We start from the raw sequence: 23,739 nt of genomic DNA, 5'->3' as shown, positions 1-23,739 counted from the left end.
CCAAGGCAGCCTTTTCACAACCACAGTACCTTCTCAGTCTCTCCCTTCCTCTGTACCACTGGGGACCAAGTGTCCCTGTGCCCCCACTCTTCATCTACAGACAGTTTAGTCAGTCCCTTGTGACTGGGGGTTAGGGGGTGGGCACCCGGTGTGCTCTGCGCCCAGTGGCACACATGGTGCTGGAGTCTACACATCTTTCTCACACAGGGCCCAGGCAGTGGTGCAGCCGGTTAAGCACATGCTACCACGTAGAAGGAACTGGTTTCAAGCCCCCGCTCCCTATCTGCAGGTGGGGGGCACTTCATGAGTAGTGAAGTCGGCCTGTAGGGGTCTCTCTTTCTCTCTCCCTCTCTCCCCCTCTTCTCTCAATTTCTCTCTCTCTGTCATAGCTAAATATTAACTAAAATGAAGAAAAGGAAAAAATGGCCACTCATTTAATAGTGGCCCTTTTGGTCAATATCACATAACTTCATCACCTAGGGCCCTAGTTAGGGAATCCTTGGATTCCCACACAAATATGATGGGCCTAGACCTCTAATGGATCCCTCTCTACACCACCACTGGTCATTTCATCAAGAACAGCATCTTGTGGCCCCTCCCAAGACCTTGTCCTCACCATAAAGCAGTGACGGTAGGGATATTCCCAGTCTCTGAAGGAAGGCTGGAGTATCCTGCCCTGCCACTCAAGGAAAACTGGTCCTGAAATAAAGGCAGTCTGCACTGTTCCCAGCTATGACCATGAGCTGCAAGCTCAGACCAACAGGGAATTAATTAGAGGTTACACAGGCTCCCAAGAATAGGCCTAGAATGGACTTCCTAGCTTTCTTCTACCCTAAGATCCCTAATCTCATCTGCTCCATTCATATACTTTTTGGTTCCTGTTTATTAACCACTTTGTCTTAACTTTTGTCCTGCTACCCTCCAGACACCAAGTTACAAATGCTACCATGATTCTATCCTGACTTCTCTTGGCAGACAGCCTCACCAGTGTGTCCTGGAACCTCACCTCTCCTGAGCTCTGGCCCACAGGAAAGACAGAAACAGGCTGGGGGTACGGATCTACCTGTCAATGCCCATGTCGAGCAGAGAAGCAGTTACATTAGAAGCCAGAACTCCTGCCTTCTGCACCCCCAAAACAACCTTGATCCATACTCCCACAGGGAAAGAAGTGATAGGAGGAAGAAGATAAGAGGGCTTTGAACTCCAGCTCCATCAGCATCTAGGGAGAGAGGAGGAAAAGGAGAGGGACATAGAGAGGTAGTAATGTTTTCATGAGTGGCTTGGAGGAGAAGAGAGGATTGGGTCAGGAAGGGGGAAGCAATAATGTGTGTATAAATGTGGACAGATCGTTGTAGAGATGATGGTTGCTATCTACAACCTTGGGGGAACTGTGGTGGCTTGTAGTGGGGAGACTGAAGATTCAGAACTCTGGTGGTGGGAATAGTATGGATTTAAACCCCTGTTGACATGTAATTTTGTAAAATCAAAATCAAAATTAAAAAATTGCTAAAAAAGAAAAAAAAATGGCCACCAGGAGTGGTGGATTAAATAAATGAATTTCTCACACACAAACAAAAGGGGAATGAATGTGTTTCTCTAACAACTCCCCTACCCAGGCCTCAAAATCCTTCTGCCTTGCTCCACTGTCACTGTCAAAGTGCTCTCAAACTACTTAGCAAGTTTGCTTTGCCTCCTCAAACTGGAGTGCAAGCTCTGCTAAGATGGGGCCATTGTCCTTGTGCTTCACAGGTGCCCCCCAAGAGCTTTAAGCCACCGTGTGGCAGCCAGTGGATGCTCAATAAATATCTGTTGAATGAATGAATGAATGAATGATGTGTGCTTGATGTGCTGTGACACCAACACACCCCAAGGAGGGTCACGGCTGAGAGGGTGCAAGGAGAAAGGTGTCCAAAATGCCTGTGAAAGTAAGTTGTGGGAAGCATAGTGCTCTGGAATTGGCCTGGCTGCGCTTATGGGATGAAGAAGATGCGGGTGGGGAGGGAAAGGTGATGCAGCTGCAGCAGGGGCCCCAGCTGCACCGGGCAGGGCCTGAGACAGCCAGGCCAAAGAGGAGCATAGAGACTCGAGGGGCAGCTGGGGAGTAGGGCCACAGGGACAGAGTCTGGGCAGCTGTGGACAGAACCCTGGTGGACCCGCAGCAGCTCCCTGGAGTACACCCCGCCCCCCACCTCCACCAATTCTCACTTCACTTCTTGGAACCAAAATGCTAAAAGGCAAATGTGTCAGAATGGGGACACTGGCAATTTAAAAAATGAAAAATAAAAAACATGCAGATTCCCGACACTCCTGTTCCGAAAGGAAAATACACACAGGCATGTTGAGGCCTTTAGATAATTAAGCAAGACTGGAAATTATGCAAATGAAAGATATTCAAGTATGCAATGAATTTTAAATGACAGAACTACAGAAAACTTAATTGCTGTATTAGCATGCTATAAAAACACTAATCATAAATGTAAAACAATGCATATGCATATACTTATATGGAGATTGTCCCTCTGACACAAACATCAAGGCTCCTTCCTGCTGTGTCCACATGCAGACAGACCTACCTGACCGCGTGCCAAGAAGAGAGGGTGACAGAGTCACTTCGCTGACCATTTTTACCCATCTCGTTCGCTAATGCAAATACTCAGTGTCTAATTAGCTTTGTTCAATGTTTCTAAAATCACTACTTGGAAAAAGCCAAAAGTATGGTTTTCCCCAGTGTTAAGTTTTTTAAAGCAACTGCCAGACCTTTGTGGAATTTAAATGTAAACCAGCAGTAATGGTGGTTTAATGGCATGTCCTAGACCAGAGTCTATGTTAGTTCCCCATAAGTGACAAGTGCCAAGTTTCTCGTCTGTCTTCATTAAAGGAGCGTTTCCTGTTCATCCATTAAGAATAACGCTCTTCAGGGAGCCCCTGGGATCACACTAATGACAAATCCTGGGCACACAGGAGAAAACAGTCCTTTGTTTGACAGGTCTTAAAGCAGATTCAGATCCAAGTTTAGTTTGCTTTGCCTTTCTTTCTTCCTTTTAATTGCCAGAACTTCTATTTTCCATGAAATAGAAAGGAGGAAAAGAAGTGTCAGAGCAGAGCTCTGGCATATGCAGTGCCAGAGACTAAACCTAGATCTTCATACTTACAAATCGCAGAGCTCCACCACAGTGCCACCTCCCGGGCCAAGCCAGCAATTAATATTGATTTTTTTTTGTGGGGGGAGAGTTAATGTTTTTCCACTTTATTAGGGGTTAACAGGGCTATCCTTTTAAACTGGACACGTGGTTCTTCACTCTCCTGGCTTCAGCTCTTAAGCTCCTTTTCAGTTTCTGCTGTTGTCACTGCTGGGTGGGGGGGAGGAAGGTGATGTGGCACTGCACTGCTCTCCTGTTCATGGAGCTCCCATCACCACCTGGTACTGTCAGGGCTGCCTCGTGATACCTGGGGGTGGACCCAGGGCTTCACACATAGCAAGAAATGAGCTCCAGTGAGTGAGTTAACCTGCGCTCCTCTTAAGCTTTTCATCCTGGAAGGAGAAGGAACCGGGACCAACCACACACTCTGCTCCACTAAGCTGCCCTCTGGGACAGCACACTGTGGGTGAGCTGAGCAGGTTACTTCTCGGGTTTCTGCTGCCTGCAGTGATCTATCACTGCAAGCTGACCTGCAGCTGGGGCCACCAGCCCTGGACACACAGAGAACCCCTTAGAAATCCAGGTAACAGTAGCACCCAAGCTCTTTAGACAGGGACTGAAAGAATAGAGGGAATGAGGAATGGGAGTCCACAGGTCAGGATGGCAGTCTGAAGCCGCTGTGTCCACCCAGGGTGAGAGCTAGGAGACCTCACTGGAATCAGTACAGATCCTGGGGCTTGGTCCACCCCAAAACCATGACCCTGGCAGACCCAGATGACTAGAAAATGAAATGAGGGCAAGAGTAGATAGCATAATGGTTATGCAAAAAGACTCTCAATCCTGAGGCTTCTAAGTCCCAAGTTCAATTTCCTGCACCACCATAGTGTAAAAAAAAAAAAAAAAAAAAAAAAAGGAAGGAAGGAAGGAAGGGAAATGAAATGAGGCTGAAGGCTGAAATGCTTAGGTTCAGAGAAGCATCAAGAGGCAGCTTTTTTTCTTAAAGGTAAAATAAAGGTAGAACACTTTTTTAACTTATTTATTATTGGATAGAGATAGAAATTGGGAGGGTAGAGAAGCTTTCCCCTGCAGGTGGGGGCCAGGAGCTTGAACCTGGGTCCTTGCACACTGTAATGAGCGCACTTAACCAGGTGTGCCACCGCCTGGCCCCAAGAAGCAGCTTTGACTACAGAAACCTCTCCTGTGCACTCCCCATACCCTTGAAGTGCCCACTGGGTTTTCTTTCAAAGTCTCCAGGACACCCTGTATCCCACCATGCACAAAGGGCCTGGCGAAGCCATTTACATGAGAAAGGCTTTCTGAGCCAGGGGTGTGCAGTGTGTAGCCTGCACTGTGCTTCCTTCCTATGCCTTCACTTGCAGGGGGTATCCTGTGTGGCTGACAAGAGGGGTAGGAGCCAAAAGACAATGGCCCCCACAATTCTGCCCTGCCTCCACCTGTCCATGCTAAAGCTTCAGAAGTAGCACTCAGCCCTGCAGGGCCCCTGCCTGGACGCTCAGAGCCTGGCCTTAATGCCACAGCCCACACCACTCAGACTGAGGGAGCAGGGATTTATCTCTGAGAGTCACCAAAGACTGAAGGGATGTCACTGCCCACCAGTGCAGGGTCCCAAGCACAGCAACAGTGGAGTCAGCACAGCTACCAAGCACCAACTCTGCCTTCCTAATCCAGCTCCTAGGCCCCACTGCTCACACTTGCAGCCTTAACCTCACCCCAGCCCCCGCCACCACCCCTAGCAGTTTCCTTTGTCCTGGTGGCACTGAGAGCCAACTTCTCCACACCCAGCACTGCTCCTCTCCCCCTCGGGCCAGATGCCGCTCAGGAACTGCTCTGCAATCCAGCCATCCACCCAGGCACCACAGGACCTCGGGCATGCATGTGTCTGGGACACGGCAGGCACTCAACAGATACACATCGAACAAGCAGAACAGCAAAGGAAGAGACACAGGTGAGCAGTGTCCAGAGGTTCAGAACCTGGAGAAAAAGGGGTCCTCTATGTAGTGTCCTGGGGAGGGGGACAGAGAAAGGCAAGCTCTCTCCCCTCTCTTCTGCAGGTCCCATGAGGGATAGAAATTTGGTCGTTTCCATTTCCCCGATCTTACCCAGCAGTAAACAAAGAAAGTGCTCGTTAAATGTTTGTTAGTAGATGAATAACCTGGCTAAGGGACTGTCCAAGAAGCCCCTGACTTTACTTTCCCAGAAACTAAGGTTCCTCACCCGCCCCCTGCCCCACTCCAGTTCTTCAGAACCAAAGTTCCTACAATACACTTGGTGGTCCCTGAATGCCTGGCCTTAGCCGGGTCCTCAGTGACCCCTAACTGTCCTTGTCCTCCCTCACTCAAGTGGTCAGCCTGTTGGTTCCTGGAAGGCCAGTTCACCTCAGCAGGGGCCTCTGCTGTGCCCCCCCCCCAGTCACAGGACTTGCTTATTACCCCCATCCAAGGAGTATGATACATCCTCTGAGGTGCAACAGAATCACTCTGCCCTTGACAAGGCTACATAAGCACCACTCTGGTTCCTGCCACCCTCCCCCTTCTCTCCTCCCCTTTGGAAGGACAGGCTATTTTTAGGGGGGGAGGATTAATGGTTTACAGTAAATACAATTGTTGGGACGTGTGTAAAATTTCTTTTTTCTGCAAAATACTCTCACCCACAGCCTTGGTCCTCCTCCACCATCCTGCACCAGGATGTGAAAGCTCCACACACACCCCCAACCCTGCCCACCCCAGAGTCCTTGACTTTGGTGCAATACGCCAAATCCCGTCTAAGTTCTACTTTGCGTTTGCCTTTTCTGTTATTTCTCAACTTCTATCTATAATTGAGATTAGTTCGTATTCATCCTCTTTCTGGCTCATTTCAACATGATTCTTTCAAGCTCCTTCCAAGATAAGGTGATTTTGCTCAGTCACAATCCATGCTCACCTCTGTCCCTGCCTCCTCTTGTCTGCAGAGCTGGGAATAAATTCCTCCCAGGAAGCTGCCCCCCTCCCACTTACTCTGGACCCCCTCTGCTGCACTACTCTGGTTCTCAGTTCCCACCTGCATCCTGTACACCTCACAGATATGCCCCCCCCCACAGGTGCACTGCTGTATTCCTGACCAAGCCCAACACCCTGATCGTGAAACCAGTGTCTGATTCTTCTGTCTCTGAGGAAGGACCTCATAATGCATAATTAAGTGAAAGAGGATGTGAACCTTTTGTGACATTGCAACCTTCCTGGTTACAGAAACTACCCACCACCACCACCCCCCTACTGTAGGTCAAACAAAGTGAAGCCTACACTCTGCTTCTGTGTTCACTGGATCCAAGTCACCTGCTTGCCAAGACAATCACTATGCAGAGCTCATGCTGGGAGCCCACTCCCTGACCTACAGACACTGAGAAATGAGACCGAAAGGATGAGACCAAATAATTCACCCAAGACTTCCCACCCAGATATAACACAGTCCCTGAATAAATACAAAGTTGCATTAAAAAAGCCTTCAATTTTCAATGAGACTTTCCACCACCATTCAATCTGAAAGGCTTATAACCTCTCTTAAAAGGACATTTGGAACTCGGGATATAAATGCTTAAAATTAAAACCACCATACAAAAAAATTATAAACCATTTCAGCAGGTCTAGCTTTAATTGCTAGAGAATATTTAATCAATAAATATTCACTGTTTGGGGGCTGCATCTGCATTCAGGATTACGAGATACTAAGCTGCAAATTTATTAAGACTCATTAGCAGGGAAGTCTTTTAAATACTGAAAGTCAAATCCAATTTAGAGTTAATGCTTAGAGCTCCCTATTGACTTAGCTACAAAAATAACAACAATAGGAGAGTGGAAAGCTATGTATACATTCTTATAAGCTTTGCAGCAGGGCCAAGCGCACTAGCACTATTTACCCCTGGGGTAAGTACATGGGAACGAGCAACAATCATTGTTCAGACCCACCCATCGAACTTTCCGTGGAAGTTTCCAAGCCAGGCAGGTCACTACTAGAAGCTAAGAAGCCAGAATCCCACCCTCCATCACAGAAACCACTTCTAGCATCACTTTTTCCCCTTACCATTATTACTAATATTTTTTTAAAGAAAAGAAAAAAAAAGAGCCTTAGTCAAGCATATTTTTCCCTGTCACTGATTCTTCAGAGCTGAAATAACCTTTGCTAGAATCATTTCTACATCACAGATTTGAAAATATTACAAAGATTTTCTAAAAATAATAAAATCACCAGAAGAAAAGGATAGCTTTCATAAATTATTACTTATCCACATTTCCTACCAGCCCTGTCCAACCAAGCTTGAAATTAAGCAAAGAATGGAGAGGGTCATCTCAGCCCGTCTGAGTCTCTGCAACCAAGACAGCAAACGAGATGGCTGGCACTCCTGCCCAGATGCCAGAGCCTGTCCTCTCGGGGGGTGGGTTGGAGTGGGGGGCTCAAGGAAAGAGGCCCACAGAGACTTACAGAGAGCAGTTTCCATGTCATGGGACGGACGGGCTTAGGGATTCCAGACCAGCTCAACTTGCGCAATTCCTCTGTTGGGGGAAAAAGAAAATGAATAAAAAACAGAGTTGACAAATAGTTGACAGCCCCCCCCCCCAAATACTAGACCATCTTCTACCTGTGTTGTTAGGGACAGTTGGTCCCATAAATGAAACCAGAATGAACCTCAATGACAAGAATTTGGGATGAGAATTGTCCTCGAAGCATGAAAGAATTTTGCTTCATATACTGAATCTTGTCAAACAAAGCTAGATGCTGTTAACATTTCAATCTCAAGAGCAGGGGTTTGAGAGATGTATACCTAGCACACGCCCTGGGTGGGGGGTAGTGAAATAATAACCCCTTCTCCAAACAATTAGGTCGCCCCTCAAGTCTTTTCCCGACTTAACCTCAGTGGGTTTTCTTGCTTTCTCTCTCACCCCTTGTTGACCTCTTTCAGTGTTGCTGAAAAATAGTTCTGTGAGGTGGCTCTCTCAGTACTGGACTGAAGGGAATGATTTCATGGAGATGAGAAAGGATTCACAGAGCAGTAATGGACAAGGCAGTCAGATTTCACACACCAGGGACAGCAGAGTCACTACGGGGCTTCTGCTGATGGCTCAGGTGGGAGGGTCACAGGGGTGGGGCTGGCCTGGCCCAAAGCCCAGATCCTCCAAAGGCAAAGGGTTCCATCTGGCTGACCTTCCCTCTCCTTGAGCATCTACTAATATATGCCCCGACTGACTGACTAGAGAATACATTTCAATTTGTAGGTATATCAACACTCAGTCCTGCCCACTGAAACTGAAGTGATTATTTCTTCCCTTCAAGTCAGGAATTCACCATTACATTCTTTTACTAACAGCTCGGAGCTAATGATTAATACCAAGAATAAAAGAAATGATTAAAGAGAAGGCTTTGGTAATATAATCAACAAAATACAAAGTCCTGACATCCAATCTTTTCCCAATTACTAAAGTCTAAGTAAAATAAGTACAGAATAATTGGGCCATAGAACCAGCAATAACTTGCATTTTACAGCAATCTCAGAAAATATCAAATCTTCCCCAGTTCCCTAAGGATATTATGAAAAGCCAGAACCTAATATCTGAACACCAATAATGCAATGTTTACCAATCATGTTCCCAGGCCTCTCCGACTGCATGAGTCTGGCTTTCTGATTATGGCTTATGAAGAAAGTCACAAGAAATCTCAGTTGCTTATGTTTTCTGAACCTGTCTCCTCCAGGAAGAAACTCAGGGGGAAAAAAATGGTATCTTGAATATATAGTGTAGGACAAAGTTCTGGCTTTATGTAAGCACTCATGTTGAAAAAAAGAACTTTCATAGATATTACCTGATCTTCAAAACAGTCTGAGTAAATTAGGGTTCTAATCCCATGATGGAAAGGAGGAACCATTTCAGAAAGGTTAGAGGGGTGACCCGGAGTGCATGTCAACAAGGTGACCTTCCTTTCTTGGGGTCATTCCACTCAATTAACATCATAATTAAGAAGGCTTCCTATAAGACAAATAAATCTCACAAATACAGACAGAAAGATAAAAGATAAAATTGAGTCAGAAAACAGACAGATATTCAAATAGAAGTGCACACCAGTAAGATTTACTCCAGAGGTGAGAGGAGGCTTCTTCATCAAGAAATCTTGCCACTTCACTAAGGGGTTGGATAAGGTTGATGGGCCAAGGGCCCATTATGACATATGTCAGATGCCAACTTGGCTGCAGGGACCACGGCCCCTCCGTCTGCCCAGCAAGATCCAAGCTGTGCAATATGCATACCTTCCCCAAGAGCCATGGAGCAAGGAGAGGGAGTCAGCCCAGAGAGAGCTGACTCTCCACTCAAAAGGGGTTCATACACTGTTGCTGGGATAGAGCTAGGCCAGCCCCTCACCACTGACTCACCAGCAATGGCCCTGGGACCCTCTCTGAAAAGGAAATGCAAATACCGAAATTGGGGGGGGGGGCGGTTTGAAAGCTCCTGCTCCTTTTCTCTGGAGGTTTTGAGAGTCAGGTGTGAGGCTGGGGGCTGCCCTACCACCTAGCACCTCACTGACCAGTCTGAGGATGAAGCAAAAAGAGAGGCAGGCAGAACCTGAAGACAGACGGGAACCAGGGCTGGATTCTAAAAGCAAGACTTAAGCAAAAGGATTGATGAAACAAATGAATGGTTCAAATGAAACCTTCATTAAGTTATGCTTTTAAAAAACAGCATTGAAAATCAGGAAGCAAGTATACCAGTGCTATCTGTACAATATGATACCTACTTTTAGAAAAAGGAATTAAAACAAGTATCATCCCATCCAAACATTTCCCAGTGATCAGAGATCCAAAATCTAAAGAGAGAGAGTGAGAAAGATAAATACAAGAGGAAACTTTCTACTTTCAGGAGAAGGGCCTTCCTATGCCAAACACAAATCTGAAATTATACATAAGAAGGTTAACAAATTAACTATATAAAAGTTTGAAATAGGGAGTCGGGCGATAGCGCAACGGGTTAAGCGCACACGACGCAAAGCTCAAGGACCGGCATAGGGATCCCGGTTCAAGCCCCCGGCTCCCCACCTGTAAGGGAGGTCGCTTCACAGGCGGTGAAGCAGGTCTACAAGTGTCTATCTCTCTCTCCCTCTCTGTCTTCCCCTCCTCTCTCGATTTCTCTCTGTCCTGTCCAACAACGATGACATCAATAACAATAACTACAGCAATAAAAAACAACACGGGCAACAAAGGGGAAAATAAATAAATAGAATAGAATAAAATTTAAAAAAATAAAATCTTTAAAAAAAAAGTTTGAAACGAATGTAGAGTGAAAAGCATTATAATGTTAAACCAGAAAATGACAGGCTTAAAAGCTGCAAGAAATGCAATGTATAATAAGTTAATATAGAGGCTGGACAGTAGCATTGCCTGAGTGAGCTCACATGCTACAGCACACAAGGACCAGGATTCAAGCCCCCAAATCCCACCTGCAGGGGGAAGAGCGAGGGAGTTCTATAGTTGTCCTTCCGCCACCCCTTCCCTCTGGATTTCTCTCTATCCAGTAAATAAATAAATGATTAAAATGCATGAAAAATTAATTTTTTAAAAATTAATATGAATATATAAAGAAGACACACAGAAAAGGCAGACAGTTCACAGATGAGAAGACAGAAATGGCTGAACACATAACAAAAAGAGACGCGCAGCCTCAACGGGGACCACAGGACAACAAATTAAAATAAGAATGTTTGCAGAAGATAGACTGTTAAGTGAGGGCTGAGGAGAACTATTGTAATGGTTAAGTAAAATGACTTTCATACCTGAGACACCAAAGGTCCCAAGTCCAATCCCCAGGATCACCATGAGCCAGAGTTTAGAAGTGGTTTGGCAAAAAAAAAAAAAAAAAAAAAAAAAAAGGATATATATATATATATATCCCAGACATGGTGAGGGGCCCAGCAGTGGCACACCTGGTTGAGTGCACATGTTATAGTGCACAAGAACCCAGGTTCAAGCCCCTGGTCCCCACCTGCAGAGGGAAAGCTTTGCAAGTGCTGAAGCAGTGCTGTAGATGTCTCTCTGTCTCTCTGTCTCTCTCCCTCCCTAACACCAACTTCCCTCTCGATTTCTGTTGGTATCAATCCAATAAGTAAAGATACAATTTTTAAAAATTAAAAAAAACAACATGGTGTATAAGCCTCTGGAGGTCAGAGGCAGTGCTTTTTCCCAGGTGCTGTGGTTTGTAATGACTTGGAAGAACTGGAGAGAAGAAAATTAAGCTCTTTACCTCTTAAGTATTCCCAGAGGGATAAAGAATAGGGAAGCTATCAAGGAAGGGGATTGGATATGGACTTCTGGGGTGGGCATTGTGTGGAAATGTACCCTTCTTATCCTAAGATCTTGTCAATATTTCCACCTTATAAATAAAACTCAAAAAAGAGAAAGCAGTGATTTATGGGCCAGGTGATGTATGATGACCAGTGAAGCATACACATTACTTACAGCGCAGAAAGAACTAGGTTCAAGCTCCCAGAAGGGAAGCTTCACGGACAGTGAAGTAGTGCTGCAAGTGTGTGTGTGTGTGTCCATCCGTCTGTGTCTGCTATCTCCTCCTTCCCTCTTAATTTCTCTGTCTCTATCCAAAATAAATAAATAAATACAATAATTTTAAAGTGGTGGCTTGCCAGGCTAGCGTTGTGGGCATCATACTTTTTTACTGGAGTATAATTTGTATACAGTAGAAGGATAAAAATAGCAGCCAGAAAATAGTTCGTCTGGTAGAACACAGGACTTGCAAGTCTGGGGCTCATGGTCTGATCTCTGGCCCAGGTGCCCAAGTGGTGTTCTGATTCTCTTTCATGTGACTTAATCATTTTTTAAAAATGTAAAAACATAGAGACAATTCTATCACCAGCAGAACTATTTTCTGGCTGCTATTTTTATCCTCCTACTGTATATAAATTATACTCCAGTAAAAAAGTATGACTCCCCAAAATAAGCCACTGTCAGGCCCGAACAGGGACCACCAGCAGACGTATGAAGGCACTCCAGATAAGCAGACAGCCGCTTGGCTCTCTGCAGCCTCGTGTTTTACGAAGGCACTGCGGTTCTTTTTCTCCCTCTTCTTATTTTTCTGAGACCCCTCCGCCATGGGTGAACTTCCTCCTTATGAAGAGGTTTCCCAAACCCTCTACTCTTTTTTTCATGAGACAGTTTCTCTGTCTCTGGGACATTTTGCTCTGGGCCACACCTTGGTTCCTCTTGACAGTGATCACAGAGCTTGGGAGATGCGTAGAGATTTCCCCTGGGACTTCCTCGACTCTCCCTCCCGTATCTTCCCACAGAGAAGGGCGACTCTAACTTGCAGAGCCCTCTGTATTTCACCCAGCAGCTCCTGTGTTGGCAGACAGGTCTCTGGCTACCACAGCTGCTTCTGCGGCCCCTCCCCCTGCCACTTTTGCCAGAAGTAGGATGTCTCTCAAGGTCATACATGTAGGGTGTATTAGTTGTTCCTTATTTAGAAGAAAAACCAAGATGCTACTGTATGAATATTACCTACATGTTCATAGACATCTGGGTTATTTACAAGTCTGTGCTACTATGAGCATTCTTGTGGAAATACATTTTTGTGAGAATGCATTTTCATTTCTCTTAGGCAAATAATGAAAAGGTGGAGTTGCTAGATCATAGAAACGTGTGTAAAAAAATTTAAAAATAAAAATAAATAAAAAAGAAACGTGTGTAAAGTCACTGGGCAAATATACACTTTCTACTAGCAATGTCTGAGTGTTAATTGTTCCAATTGGTCAAAATTTAATGTTGTCAGTCTTTAATCAAAACCATCCTAGTAAATGTTAAAAGGCATCTCATTATGAATTTAATTAGCAATTCTGTGATGACTAATGTTGAATGCTGAGTACCTTTTTATGTGCTTATTGGCCATTTCTACACCTTTTATGAAGTTTATGTGTAGTCTTTTGCCCACCTTTTTATTAGATTATTCATAATTTTATTACCAACTTGTGGGTCTATTTCTACTGTCTGGTGTTTCTTCTGACTTGAGGTCATATTTTCCTGTTTCATGGCAAGTCTGTTATTTTTTATAGAATGCCAGATGTGCCTGTTATCAATTTATTGCCTCTGTGATTATGAAACTGGGCCTTGTAAATATTTCTCTTTGGTCAGTTGGCATGATGTTATCTTTTCAGCTGAGTGTGAAGGAGGAACAGCAGAGGAGAAAGGGGGTTCCTTGACCAGGGTCTCCTGAGCCTGAATACCAGGCCCTGTCCATGCACTTTCTGCAGCACTCAATTCCTGGGGCCCACATTCGTGTGCTCACCCAGCATCGTGACCTGGGGGTGTACCTTCTCCAGGGCTCGGGCTCTGAGCATACAGGGTTTCCCCACATTCAGCTACTTAAAGCGAGAGTAACTTCCCAGTCCTCACATCAATGTTCCACAGCCAGCACTGTGTGTGAGCTCCAGGAATTGTCTGACATACTGTTTTCTGGGGAGTCCTTCTCCTGATCTCCTGACTCTAGAACAGATGCCAGCAATCCTCATTGACCCCACACAGCAGACACCTCCTGGTCTACTAGTCTCCTGACTCTAGAACAGATCAGCAATCCTGATTGACCCCACACAGTAGACACCTGCCATTCACTCTCCTCCTGAGCACTCTCACTGGAGAGTGGCTTCCCACACCCCCTTTCCTGACTCCTCAACCTCTGCAAGTCTGCCAGATTTAGTTCCAATCCATCTCCCTGAGCTGCACCCCAGAAACTATCTCCCGTGTAAGTGGATCTAATGTCAACTCATCTGTACTTGTATCTCCCTTTCTTGGGGAACACCACCCTGCATTCCTGTGTACAGCTCCCAAAAGTATTTGTTTCACAGACTTGGTCTAGTTTTCTTCTTGTTAATGACAAGAAAAAAGCCCCTTTGACAGCATGGACTGAAGCAAAAGTCAACTTGCCAAGATATACTTAAAAGAATTTTTGTCTTTTGTTTAGCACAGATACTGGCCTCCAGTTTACTTTTCTAACAATGTCTCTGTAAGGTTTTGGTATCAGGGTTATATTCCATTAATAAAATGAGTTCAGTGGTCCAGGAGGTGGCACAGTGGATAAAGCACTGGACTCTCAAGCATGAGGTCCTGAGTTCAATCACCAGCAGCAAATGTACCAGAGTGATGTCTGGTTCTTTCTCTCTCTCTCCTATTTTTCTCATAAATAAAATATTTAAATAAATAAATATAAAATGAGTTCAGAAGTGTATTTGCCTCCTGTCTTTTCTAAAAAGATTTTTTTTTTGGTTTAGAATTGGTGCTATTTCTTCTATAAGTGTTTGATAGAGTTCATTATTAGAACTATTTAACCCCAAAGCTTAACCTTTGTGAATGTGCTTTTAATTACTTTTTTTTTTTTTTAGTTAACATAGGAGAAGGGCCAGGAGGTGGCACAGCCATTGAGCACACACATTACAGAGCACAAGAAACTGGGTTAAAGCCCCAGGTCCCCACCTGCAGAGGAGAAACTTTGCAAGCGGTGAAATAGTGTTGCAAGTGTCTCTCTTTCTCCCTACTATCTCCCCTTACTCTCTCCATTTCTCTCTGTCCAATCACCTTAAATAAATTAAATAAATCTAAAAAGAATAGATAAAGATAAATTAATATAGAAGTATTAAGATTTTTCTACACATACCCTTAATTCAGTTTAATTATGTTATCTTTAAGGAAAATGACAGTTCTTGAAATATTTTAATTTACTGGCGTAAAGTTGTAAATTATATCCTCTTATTGTCATTTTGTGCCTGTAGCATCTTTAGTGATATTTTCTATTACATTTCTGATATTGGTATTTTGTGTATTGACTTATTCATTTACATGAGAGGCATCGAGAAAAGCCAGAAGATCACTCTGGCAAGGGCAATGCTGGGGGTGAAACTTAGGGCCTGAGGGTTTTAAGTTCAACATTGTAGTCACCACATCATTTCCATGTTCTTCTCTTTTTTCAGTTCTTTTTTTTTTTTATTCCAAATCTAACTAGAAGTTTTTCTTGATCTCTTCAAAAAAAACACTTTTTTTGACTCTTCTATGTTCTTGTCCTTTGCCCAGATTGTTGACTTCCACCCTTCTTTTTATTCCTTTCTTTGCTTGGTTATGTCATGTCCTCTTCTTTTCCTAGCTGCTTTTCTTTTTTTAATTTTCTTTTTACCTTTATTTATTTACTGGATAGAGACAGCCAGAAATTGAGAGGGGAGGAGGAGAGAAAGAGAGGGAGAGAGAAACACCTGCAACCCTACTTCACCACTTGCAGAGCTTTCTCCCCTGCATGTGAGGACCAGGGTCTCAAACCTGGGTCTTTGCACATTGTAACATGTGTGCCCAACTAGGCGGGCTATTTCTTTATTGGGGAATTAATGTTTTACATTCGACAGTAAATACAATACTTTGTATATACATAACATTTCTCGGTTTTCCATATAACAATACATCCCCCACTAGGTCCTCTGTCATCCTTCTTGGACCTGTATTCTCCTTGCGCTTTGCGCCACATGCACCTAGCCCACTGTGCTACAGCCCGACTCCCCTTTCCGACACGTAAGTTTTAATACGTGTTGTCATTTTAATACAGTTTAAAATGCTTTCTACTTTTCCGTTGTGATACTTGATCTGTGAGGTCTTTGCAAGCATGTTGAAGAATTTCCAAATATTTGAAGATGTCCTGGGCATCTTCTTGCTGGACTGATTTCTTATTTAAAACATTTGGCTGGATACTGGGAGATAGCTCATGTTGTAGGGCATGCACCTTACATGCCTGAAGCCCTGGGCAACTCCTGGCATCACATAGAAGCATCTTGGAGCAGGGAAAGCTCTAAAAATGGCAGAGTAGTGCTGTGGGAGTCACCTCTCCTTCTCTGGCTGTATCTCTCCATTTAAGTGAAACAATTTTTAAAAATCAGCCCAGAAGCAGTGAAATTGCATATGTGTGAAGTCCTGGTACTACCACAAGGGGAAAAAAAAGTATTTGATCAGATGATCTTGTTGTTGTTTCAATTCTTTGATATTTAGTGTGAACTGCCTTGGCAGAGTACATGCAGGTCTTCCTGGTAAACGTGCCACAGATCCCTGAGAAGAACATGCACTCTTTTCAGTTGATAGGCCCAGCATAAACAAATCAGCTAGACCCAGTTAGCTGGAAATGCTACCTATGTCTCTTGTATCTTCACTAATGTCCAGATTTACTTCTTCTTCTAGCGTTTGCCCTTCTTCCGTAGCCAGTCAACAGCATCAGGTTGCCTGATGTAAAGTTTCGAGACCTCCTTTGAATCTGGAGAGGTGGCAGTCGTTGACTATGTGGGTCATAGTCTGTCTATAGCCGCAGGGGCAGTTCGGGTCGTCTCTGGCTCCCCAGCGATGGAACATAGCGGCACACCGGCCATGGCCTGTTCGATAGCGATTGAGGAGGGCCCAATCATAACGTGCTAGGTCAAAGCCGGGTTGACGCTTGCAGGGGTCTGTGATGAGGTGTTTGTTCTTGACCTCAGCTGACTGCCAACTCTGTTTCCAAGAGTCTGGAACAGAGAAGTTCAGTGTAGGCGTAGGGGACCAGATTGGGTGATGAGACGTCAAGCATTGGACAGGGTGGGCGAAGATATCCGCGTATATTGGCAGGTCCAGTCGAGCGTAGACGTGGGAAATGAACTTAGATGATGCCGCATCCCGACGAATATCTGGCGGGGCGATGTTGCTAAGAACTGGCAGCCATGGAACCGGGGTGGAACGGATGGTTCCAGAAATGATCCTCATGGAGGAATATAATTTGGAATCGACCAAGTGGACATGGAGGCTACGGAACCATACTGGGGCACAGTATTCTGCAGTGGAATAGCATAATGCCAGAGATGATGATCGTATCCAGATTTACTCAGGAAAAAGAAGTTCGAAATTTCTCCTATGATGGTGGCTTTGTCTTTCCCCTCCACCCCTCCATTTTTGCCAGCATTTGCCTCACATGTTCTGAAGCTGTGTTATTAGGTAAACACACTTAGGAAAGATCTATCAGCTTAATGAGTTGAGCCATTTATCACTATAAAACATGACTTTATTTCTAATAAAACTCTTCATCTTGATGCTTATTGTTGCTGATATTATTATAAGCAAATTTGGTTGGTTTTTTTTTTTTCTATGATGAGTGCAAGCCTGGCATATCTGTTTACACACTTCCTTCAGCTGCCTGAGACTTTGCCTTTAAAGTCTGTGTTCCATGGGTAGGAGGGAGAGTGAGTTCACCCACTTTAAATCATGTACGCAGCCCATGTTTAAACATAGGAGGTGCTATGGTACCAAGGAGGCTCCAGTGATGTTGTGTCTCTCCTTTTAGCTCTATACCTTTCTCTCTTTGAATGGAAAAAAAAAAAAAGAGGTGACAGTGGAATAAAGCATGTGTACGGTCCCAGTTCCAGAGTCTATGTTTAGCTTTCTTTTCAGCTATCTGGCCCCGTACGTCCTAGAATCAGACTGAACACCTAAGGAAGAAAGGCAGTATATAAGAACGGAGTGGAGAGGTAGCTGGCTAGGCAGGGAGAATGCTTTGCCACTAAGGCATATAGCCCAGGTTCAAACCACACAGTAGTGCCACAGCCACGAATGAGGCACAGTGCTGAGGTGCCTCTCTAGCTCTGCCCCCATCTTAATTAAAGAGTCAACTGGAGGGGGTCAGGCGGTGGCGCAGTGGGTTAAACGCAGGTGGCGCAAAGCACAAGGACCAGCGGGAGGATCCCAGTTCAAGCCTCCGGCTCCCCACCTGCAGGGGAGTCGCTTCACAGGTGGTGAAGCAGGTCTGCAGGTGTCTAGCTTTCTCTCCCCCTCTCTGTCTTCCCCTCCTCTCTCCATTTCTCTCTGTCCTATCCAACAACAACGACATCAGTAGCAATGATAATAATAACCACAACAATGATAAAACAACCAGGGTTAAAAAAAAAAGGGGGGGAATGGCCTCCAGGAGCAGTGGGTTCTTGGTGTAGGCACCAAGTCACAGCAATAACCCTGGAAGCAAAAACAAAAACAACAACAACAAAAAAAAAAGTCAACTGGAGAGCAATATAATCATGAGGCCCTGGCTCAGAGAGAGAGAGAGAGAGAGAGAGAGAGAATTTTTTTTAATTACCACTAGGGTTATCACTATGCTCAGTGCCTGCACTACAAATCCACTGGCAGCCATTTCTCTCTTTCTTTTTTTCTTTCCTTCTTTCCCTCTCTCTCTCTCTCTCTCTCTCTATTTGATAGGACAGATAGAAACTGAAAGAGGAGGGAGAGACACAGGAGGAGAGTGAGTGAGTGAGTGAGTGAGAGAGAGAGAGAGAGAGAGAGAGAGAGAGAGGGAGAGACCTGCAGTACTTGCTTCACCACTTGTGAAACCCTTCCCCCTTCAGGTTGGGAGCAAGGGCTCGAACCCAGGTTCTTGCACACAGTTATGTATGAAAATTTTTAATACTAGAAAATCATGACACACAAATGACATTTCTTCCATGCTAATGCATTTTCTTTCTGAAAAACAAAATTTGCGGACAATTCGTAAAATGATTACCACCAGTGGGACACCACCAATGTCACAATCCCATGCTCAGCTCTGCTTTGAAGGCTAACGTCTCAATAAATCCCCACGTGGGACATGGCCACAGCAGATACCCCATGACCAAAGGAAGCAAAGATGTCACACTGGCTAGGATTTGACACTCTGTGTGGCCCTGGGCATTCAATCCCCTTCACCTCTCCTGAGCTCCAGCTGGCTCCTCAAACATGCAACAAATAAAGACACCCACCTCTCTGAAGTCCCAGATTTTTCACAAGGCCAAGATATCATACCTGAGAAAGCATTTGTAAACTGGGGCTTACTATACAAATGCACAAAAACACGGTTCTGCTATGCTTCCTGCAGTAATTATTCAGCACACTCTGTGAACCCAAACCATAAAGCAACTGGGACTCATTCATCCTAATTGGATGTAAAATATCACATCGGAGACTGAACCAAAAACCTGTCACAAAATGCTACATGCAAAGAACTCGTAATTACAAGCACTTTTCTTCTTAAAAGCCAGCGGAAACAGAAAAATCAACCCAACATTTGAGCTCTGTTGTTTTTTTTTCTTTCTTTCTTTTACGGCACTCATCCCTTTTTAACTGATTCTAAATCAGGTTTTTGAAAACCGTTTGGAGCAACAAACTCTTAGGGAAATGCTAAACAACAATGAGAAATGCATATACATTATAATCACCTAGGCTTAAATGGGAGTCTAAACTAAACACTTAGCAGTCACAGCTTCAGAAGGGTCCGCACAGCAAGCACATTTCTTGCGCCGATAAGCCACAGAGCCAGAGTCTCATAAATCACTCCATCTGGCCACCATAATTGAGCGCCTGCCCCCTCTGTATAAGCTGCCTCTGGGACCAGAGTCATTAAACATGCCCCTGCGAGTCCACTGTACACACGTGTTGATCCAGTCAGTGAGCATTGATCCACGGCTCCAGCTGGGGACTGAGCTCCCTCTGAGGTGCACAGAGGCCAGTCTCCATCTCCAGTGGCCCATGAGCAAGTGGGGAAGGGGAACTCAGAACAGTGCAAGCAAGTGTTAATGGTGCCATGTGCCAGGCAGGTGAGGGGGACACCAGCAGAGAGGCAGCCCCTTCTCTGCAGAGGGGAAAGGCACCCCTGAGCTTCTGCCAGAAGGGCACTTTGCAACCCCTTAAAACACAATAGATTTGTGGTTTGGGATGTAGCACAGTGGACAAAACATTGAACTCTCAAGCATAAGGTCCCGAGTTCGATCCCTGGAAGCACATGTACCAGAATGATGTCTGGTTCTTTCTCTCCTCCTATATTTCTCACTAATAAATAAACAAAATCTTTAAAAAAAAAAAAACATTTATCTCCTCTCACCCTGAACCTCATCAGCATGACAGCAAGGGAACACAGTTATAGATAAAGGCAAGGGCATGCGTGAAGGAGGAGCAAGGGCAGATAAAAACTCTTTGTGGTGGGAAGGCTGAGGCTGACTGCAGAGAGGTGGCAGTCAATATTTTCACCTCTGGTGGGGGAGGCAGGGAGGCGTCCAAGGGAGCCAGCAGGGCTGGGTGGGCTGAGAGCAGAAAGACCACCAACAAAGCCCCCTCCCCCCATGAAGCCTGTCTCACAGGCCCACAGGACCATTCATACCAAACAGAAGGTCACACACTACTTACAATCACAGCTGAGCAACAAATTCCCAATTTCTCCCAGAACTATGGCATTGCCCTGGGGGGGGGGGGGTAGAAAGAGGAAATGATGGATGGGGGTAGATAGTATAATGGTTATGCAAAAAGACTCCTATGCCTGGGGTTCCAAAGTCCCAGGTTCGATCCCCCATATTGCCATTAAGTCTGAGCTGAATTCTGGTAAAAATAAATATATAAATATAAAATAAAATGAGAGGAAATGGTGGGCAAGGGGTATGATGCAAAGCCCAGAACAGAAAGGCAGAGGACACAGCCAGGCTGGAAGAAACTGCAGGGTGTGAATAGTAGTCAGCCACGGGAAAGAAAGCCCCAGACGGGTATTATTATCTTGTACTGAGAGGCGATGGGAAACCTCTGGGATGGGCCATAGGGTGAGGAGGGTGGGAGCAAGGCCCGGCCACTGCCGAATGGCTTGGATTGTTGCTTCATTTCTATGTCAGACACATGGATCGCTGTGGCAAAAAGAAAACTTTGACTTGAAAATAAGTGAGTAAGATATATGCCAAGGGGCCAAGGGCACTGCGGCGAGAGGGAGCAGCGTACGGAAGCACAGTGGTGTAAAGCAATGAAACTCCTCCCCGGCTCCAAGCCCAGGGCTGGAAGAGTGTGGGCAGCAGAATTAAGGTTGGAGGGGGAGGGGGCCTGGAGGACACCACGGGGGAGGGCAGGGCAGCGTGTCAGCATCCGGATTCATGCTCTTAAGAGCTGGAGTGGGCTGGGGGCGTGGGGAACAGAGTGTTAAGTGAAGGCTTGGGAGACAGAGTGTCTCCATGTGCATGGGATGTCACAGGGCTCTCTGTGTGACTGACTGGTGAGGGGAGGTGACACGGTGCTGAAGCAGGCAGGACTCCAGCAGGCTGGGGAGCACCCCTCTGGAGCACCATGCACCCCACGAGGGTCTCTGGAACAGGAATGACAGTCCCTAAAGACAGGTCACCACCACCTCACACCCTCCAGGAAAACCTCACTCCCTAGTGAAAGCTGCTTGTTCGCTTGGGTGCAAACAGGAGCAAACAGCAAACTTGCTCCTCACAGGGGCACGTGCTGTTTACATTTGACCTCTTTGTCCCTTGCCTGCGTATGCCAGACGGGCTGCGAGCGGGAAAGGACAGAAGCCAGAGAAAGACTGTGCCTTGCCTACCCGTCTTATGCTGGAGACCAAATGACAAGCAGAGGTGTGGGCTGAGCTAACTGTCTGCGGAGTTTGCTTCTCCTAGTTTGGCTGCAAGAGGAGGAGAGAGAGAGGCGTCCAGGAGGCCCCTGACCTCCTGGAAACTTCAGGATGGTTAGTTGTGTTGGTGGTATAGTGGTGAGCATAGCTGCCTTCCAGAATGGTTCTAGGACTCTAAGGTTGATGGCCTGTCACTGCTGTACTTACATAATAATTATTCGCAAAATGGTATATCCAGCTAGAACCTTTTCTTTTAGCAAAAATTCCCCCTCCCCACCTCCACCAGCAAGACAGCTCACCAGGAAGGATGTCTTCTTTGTCATATGCAGGACCCAGGTTTGAGCCCAGCTCCCTACAGAGAGAGAGGGAGAGGGAGAGGGAGGGAGAGATGTGCTATAGTGTCTCTCTCTGTCTCTGAAAACGCCAGCTCGAAACAGTGAAGTTCCAGTGACAACAAAGAAGAGGGGGGAGGAGGGGCGGCCCTTGAGAGCCCCAGGACGAGTGTGCTCAGAGACCTCACATATGGCAGAAAATGTTCAGGTACTTTCATGGGGGCGCAATGCTGACCCAGGAAAGGGGAGCAAGAGAGAGGGAAGAAGAACCCAGGGCTTCAGGACTGGAGAAGAGAGCAGGGCTAGGGAAGGTCCCACTGAGAGCTCGTCCCACCCCCATGCACCCGCAGCCCCAGCCCCACCATCACCACCAACACACACACACACACACATACATACACACACACACACCTGAGCTAGAACCTGAAAGGGGGCTGGATCACCAAACCAAGGAGATGATGGGAGGGCAAGGTCTCCTCCCAGAGGGCACAGCAGTGGGGCTAGATTGGGCACTTCAAGGAGACAAGCCAGGGCTGAGATTGAAGGAGTTGGGTTCTGAATGGCAATGACGCTTTCATTTTGTATGAGATTCTCAACATCCCAGGCTGGAATTCAGTCTCCACCAAGAAAGAACAGGGGAGGGCAGAGGAGGATTCTGCTGTACAGGGAGTCAGAGATGTTCTGAGGGGGCAGATCAGGTGAGAGCAACCTGGGAACCTGCCGGTCTCAACTCCCCAACCTGAGACAGGACTGAAGAATGTGACCCCACTAAAAGGGTTCAATAACCACATAAAAAAAAAAAAAAAAGTCAGACCACTCACTCCACCATCCTAGAATTCTGAAGAAGACTGGGAGAAGGAGCCCCTGGGGGTCTAGTGCCTCTGGGGTCTCCAAGATTCTTAGCTGTTCACAGATATGAAAACCCACAAGCCAGTAAGCTAGAAAACACACAAGGGAGTCAGTGAGTCGAGCTGTCTTCTAGACCCTGCTGTCCTTCAAAGCCCCATGAGATAAAATACCCTGTAATCTAATAATCGTGTGAACCACTACTAAATCACTAACTTATACAAACTTTTTTTAAAAATTAAAAGGGCTGTATTTGACCCTGGAAACTGAGCTCTCATTAACTGCTAAGTTCTTCTATGTAAAAAATAAATAAATAAATAAATAAATAAATAAATAAACAAACCATTTCTAAGGGGGCCAGGCAGTAGCACAGCGAGTTAAACACACATGGCGCAAAGCGCTAGGACAGGCATAAGGATCTCGGTTCAAGCCCCCATCTTCCCACCTGCAGGGGGGTCGCTTCACAGGCAGTGAAGCAGGTCTACAGGTGTCTGTCCCCCCTCACCCCCATCTTTCCCTCCTCTCTTGATTTCTCTGCCTTATGCAACAACAACAGCAACAGCAATGGCAACAATAACAAAAGGACAACAAAATAAGAGAAAATGGCCTCTGGGTTCATAGTGCAGGCACCCAGCCCCAGCGATAACCCTGGAGGCGAAAGAAAGAAAGAAAGAAAGAAAGAAAGAAAGAAAGAAAGAAAGAAAGAAAGAAAGAAAGAAAGAAAGAAAGAAAGAAAGAAAAGATTTCTAAAAAGAAACCAAGCTTCTTCCCTGCTTTGAAATGCCCTTTTACCAAAGCCATTGCTGGAAGCATGGACGTCTCCCTAAAGTAAAGAGAGCCCCACGCCTGCCTCCCGAAGTGCAGCGCCTCGACCCCCATCACAGCCACACCGAACATTCACTCCATTTGCAGAATGCATCTCCTTCTCACTGCTTAATTCGCAGGTGCTCCAGGAAACTCGCCTGCTAGAATAGGACTCCTCGC

The 23,739-nt window shown here is 45.7% G+C and overlaps 1 protein-coding gene across 1 annotated transcript in view; it reads right to left on the bottom strand.

Annotated features, from left to right (window-relative positions):
- The window catches only part of TBC1D22A (TBC1 domain family member 22A), a 407,894-nt gene that overhangs the window by 294,443 nt on the left and 89,712 nt on the right, over positions 1–23,739 (bottom strand). The window contains exon 5 of the mRNA XM_007522464.3: positions 7,617–7,687. Within this exon, the coding sequence (XP_007522526.1) occupies positions 7,617–7,687 (71 nt within the window). The remainder of the gene's footprint in view (positions 1–7,616; positions 7,688–23,739) is intronic.

The sequence above is a fragment of the Erinaceus europaeus genome, chromosome 4 (assembly GCF_950295315.1).
Source record: "Erinaceus europaeus chromosome 4, mEriEur2.1, whole genome shotgun sequence".
NCBI classification, from domain to species: Eukaryota; Metazoa; Chordata; class Mammalia; order Eulipotyphla; family Erinaceidae; genus Erinaceus; species Erinaceus europaeus.
This window is presented reverse-complemented; position numbering and strand designations above follow the sequence as displayed.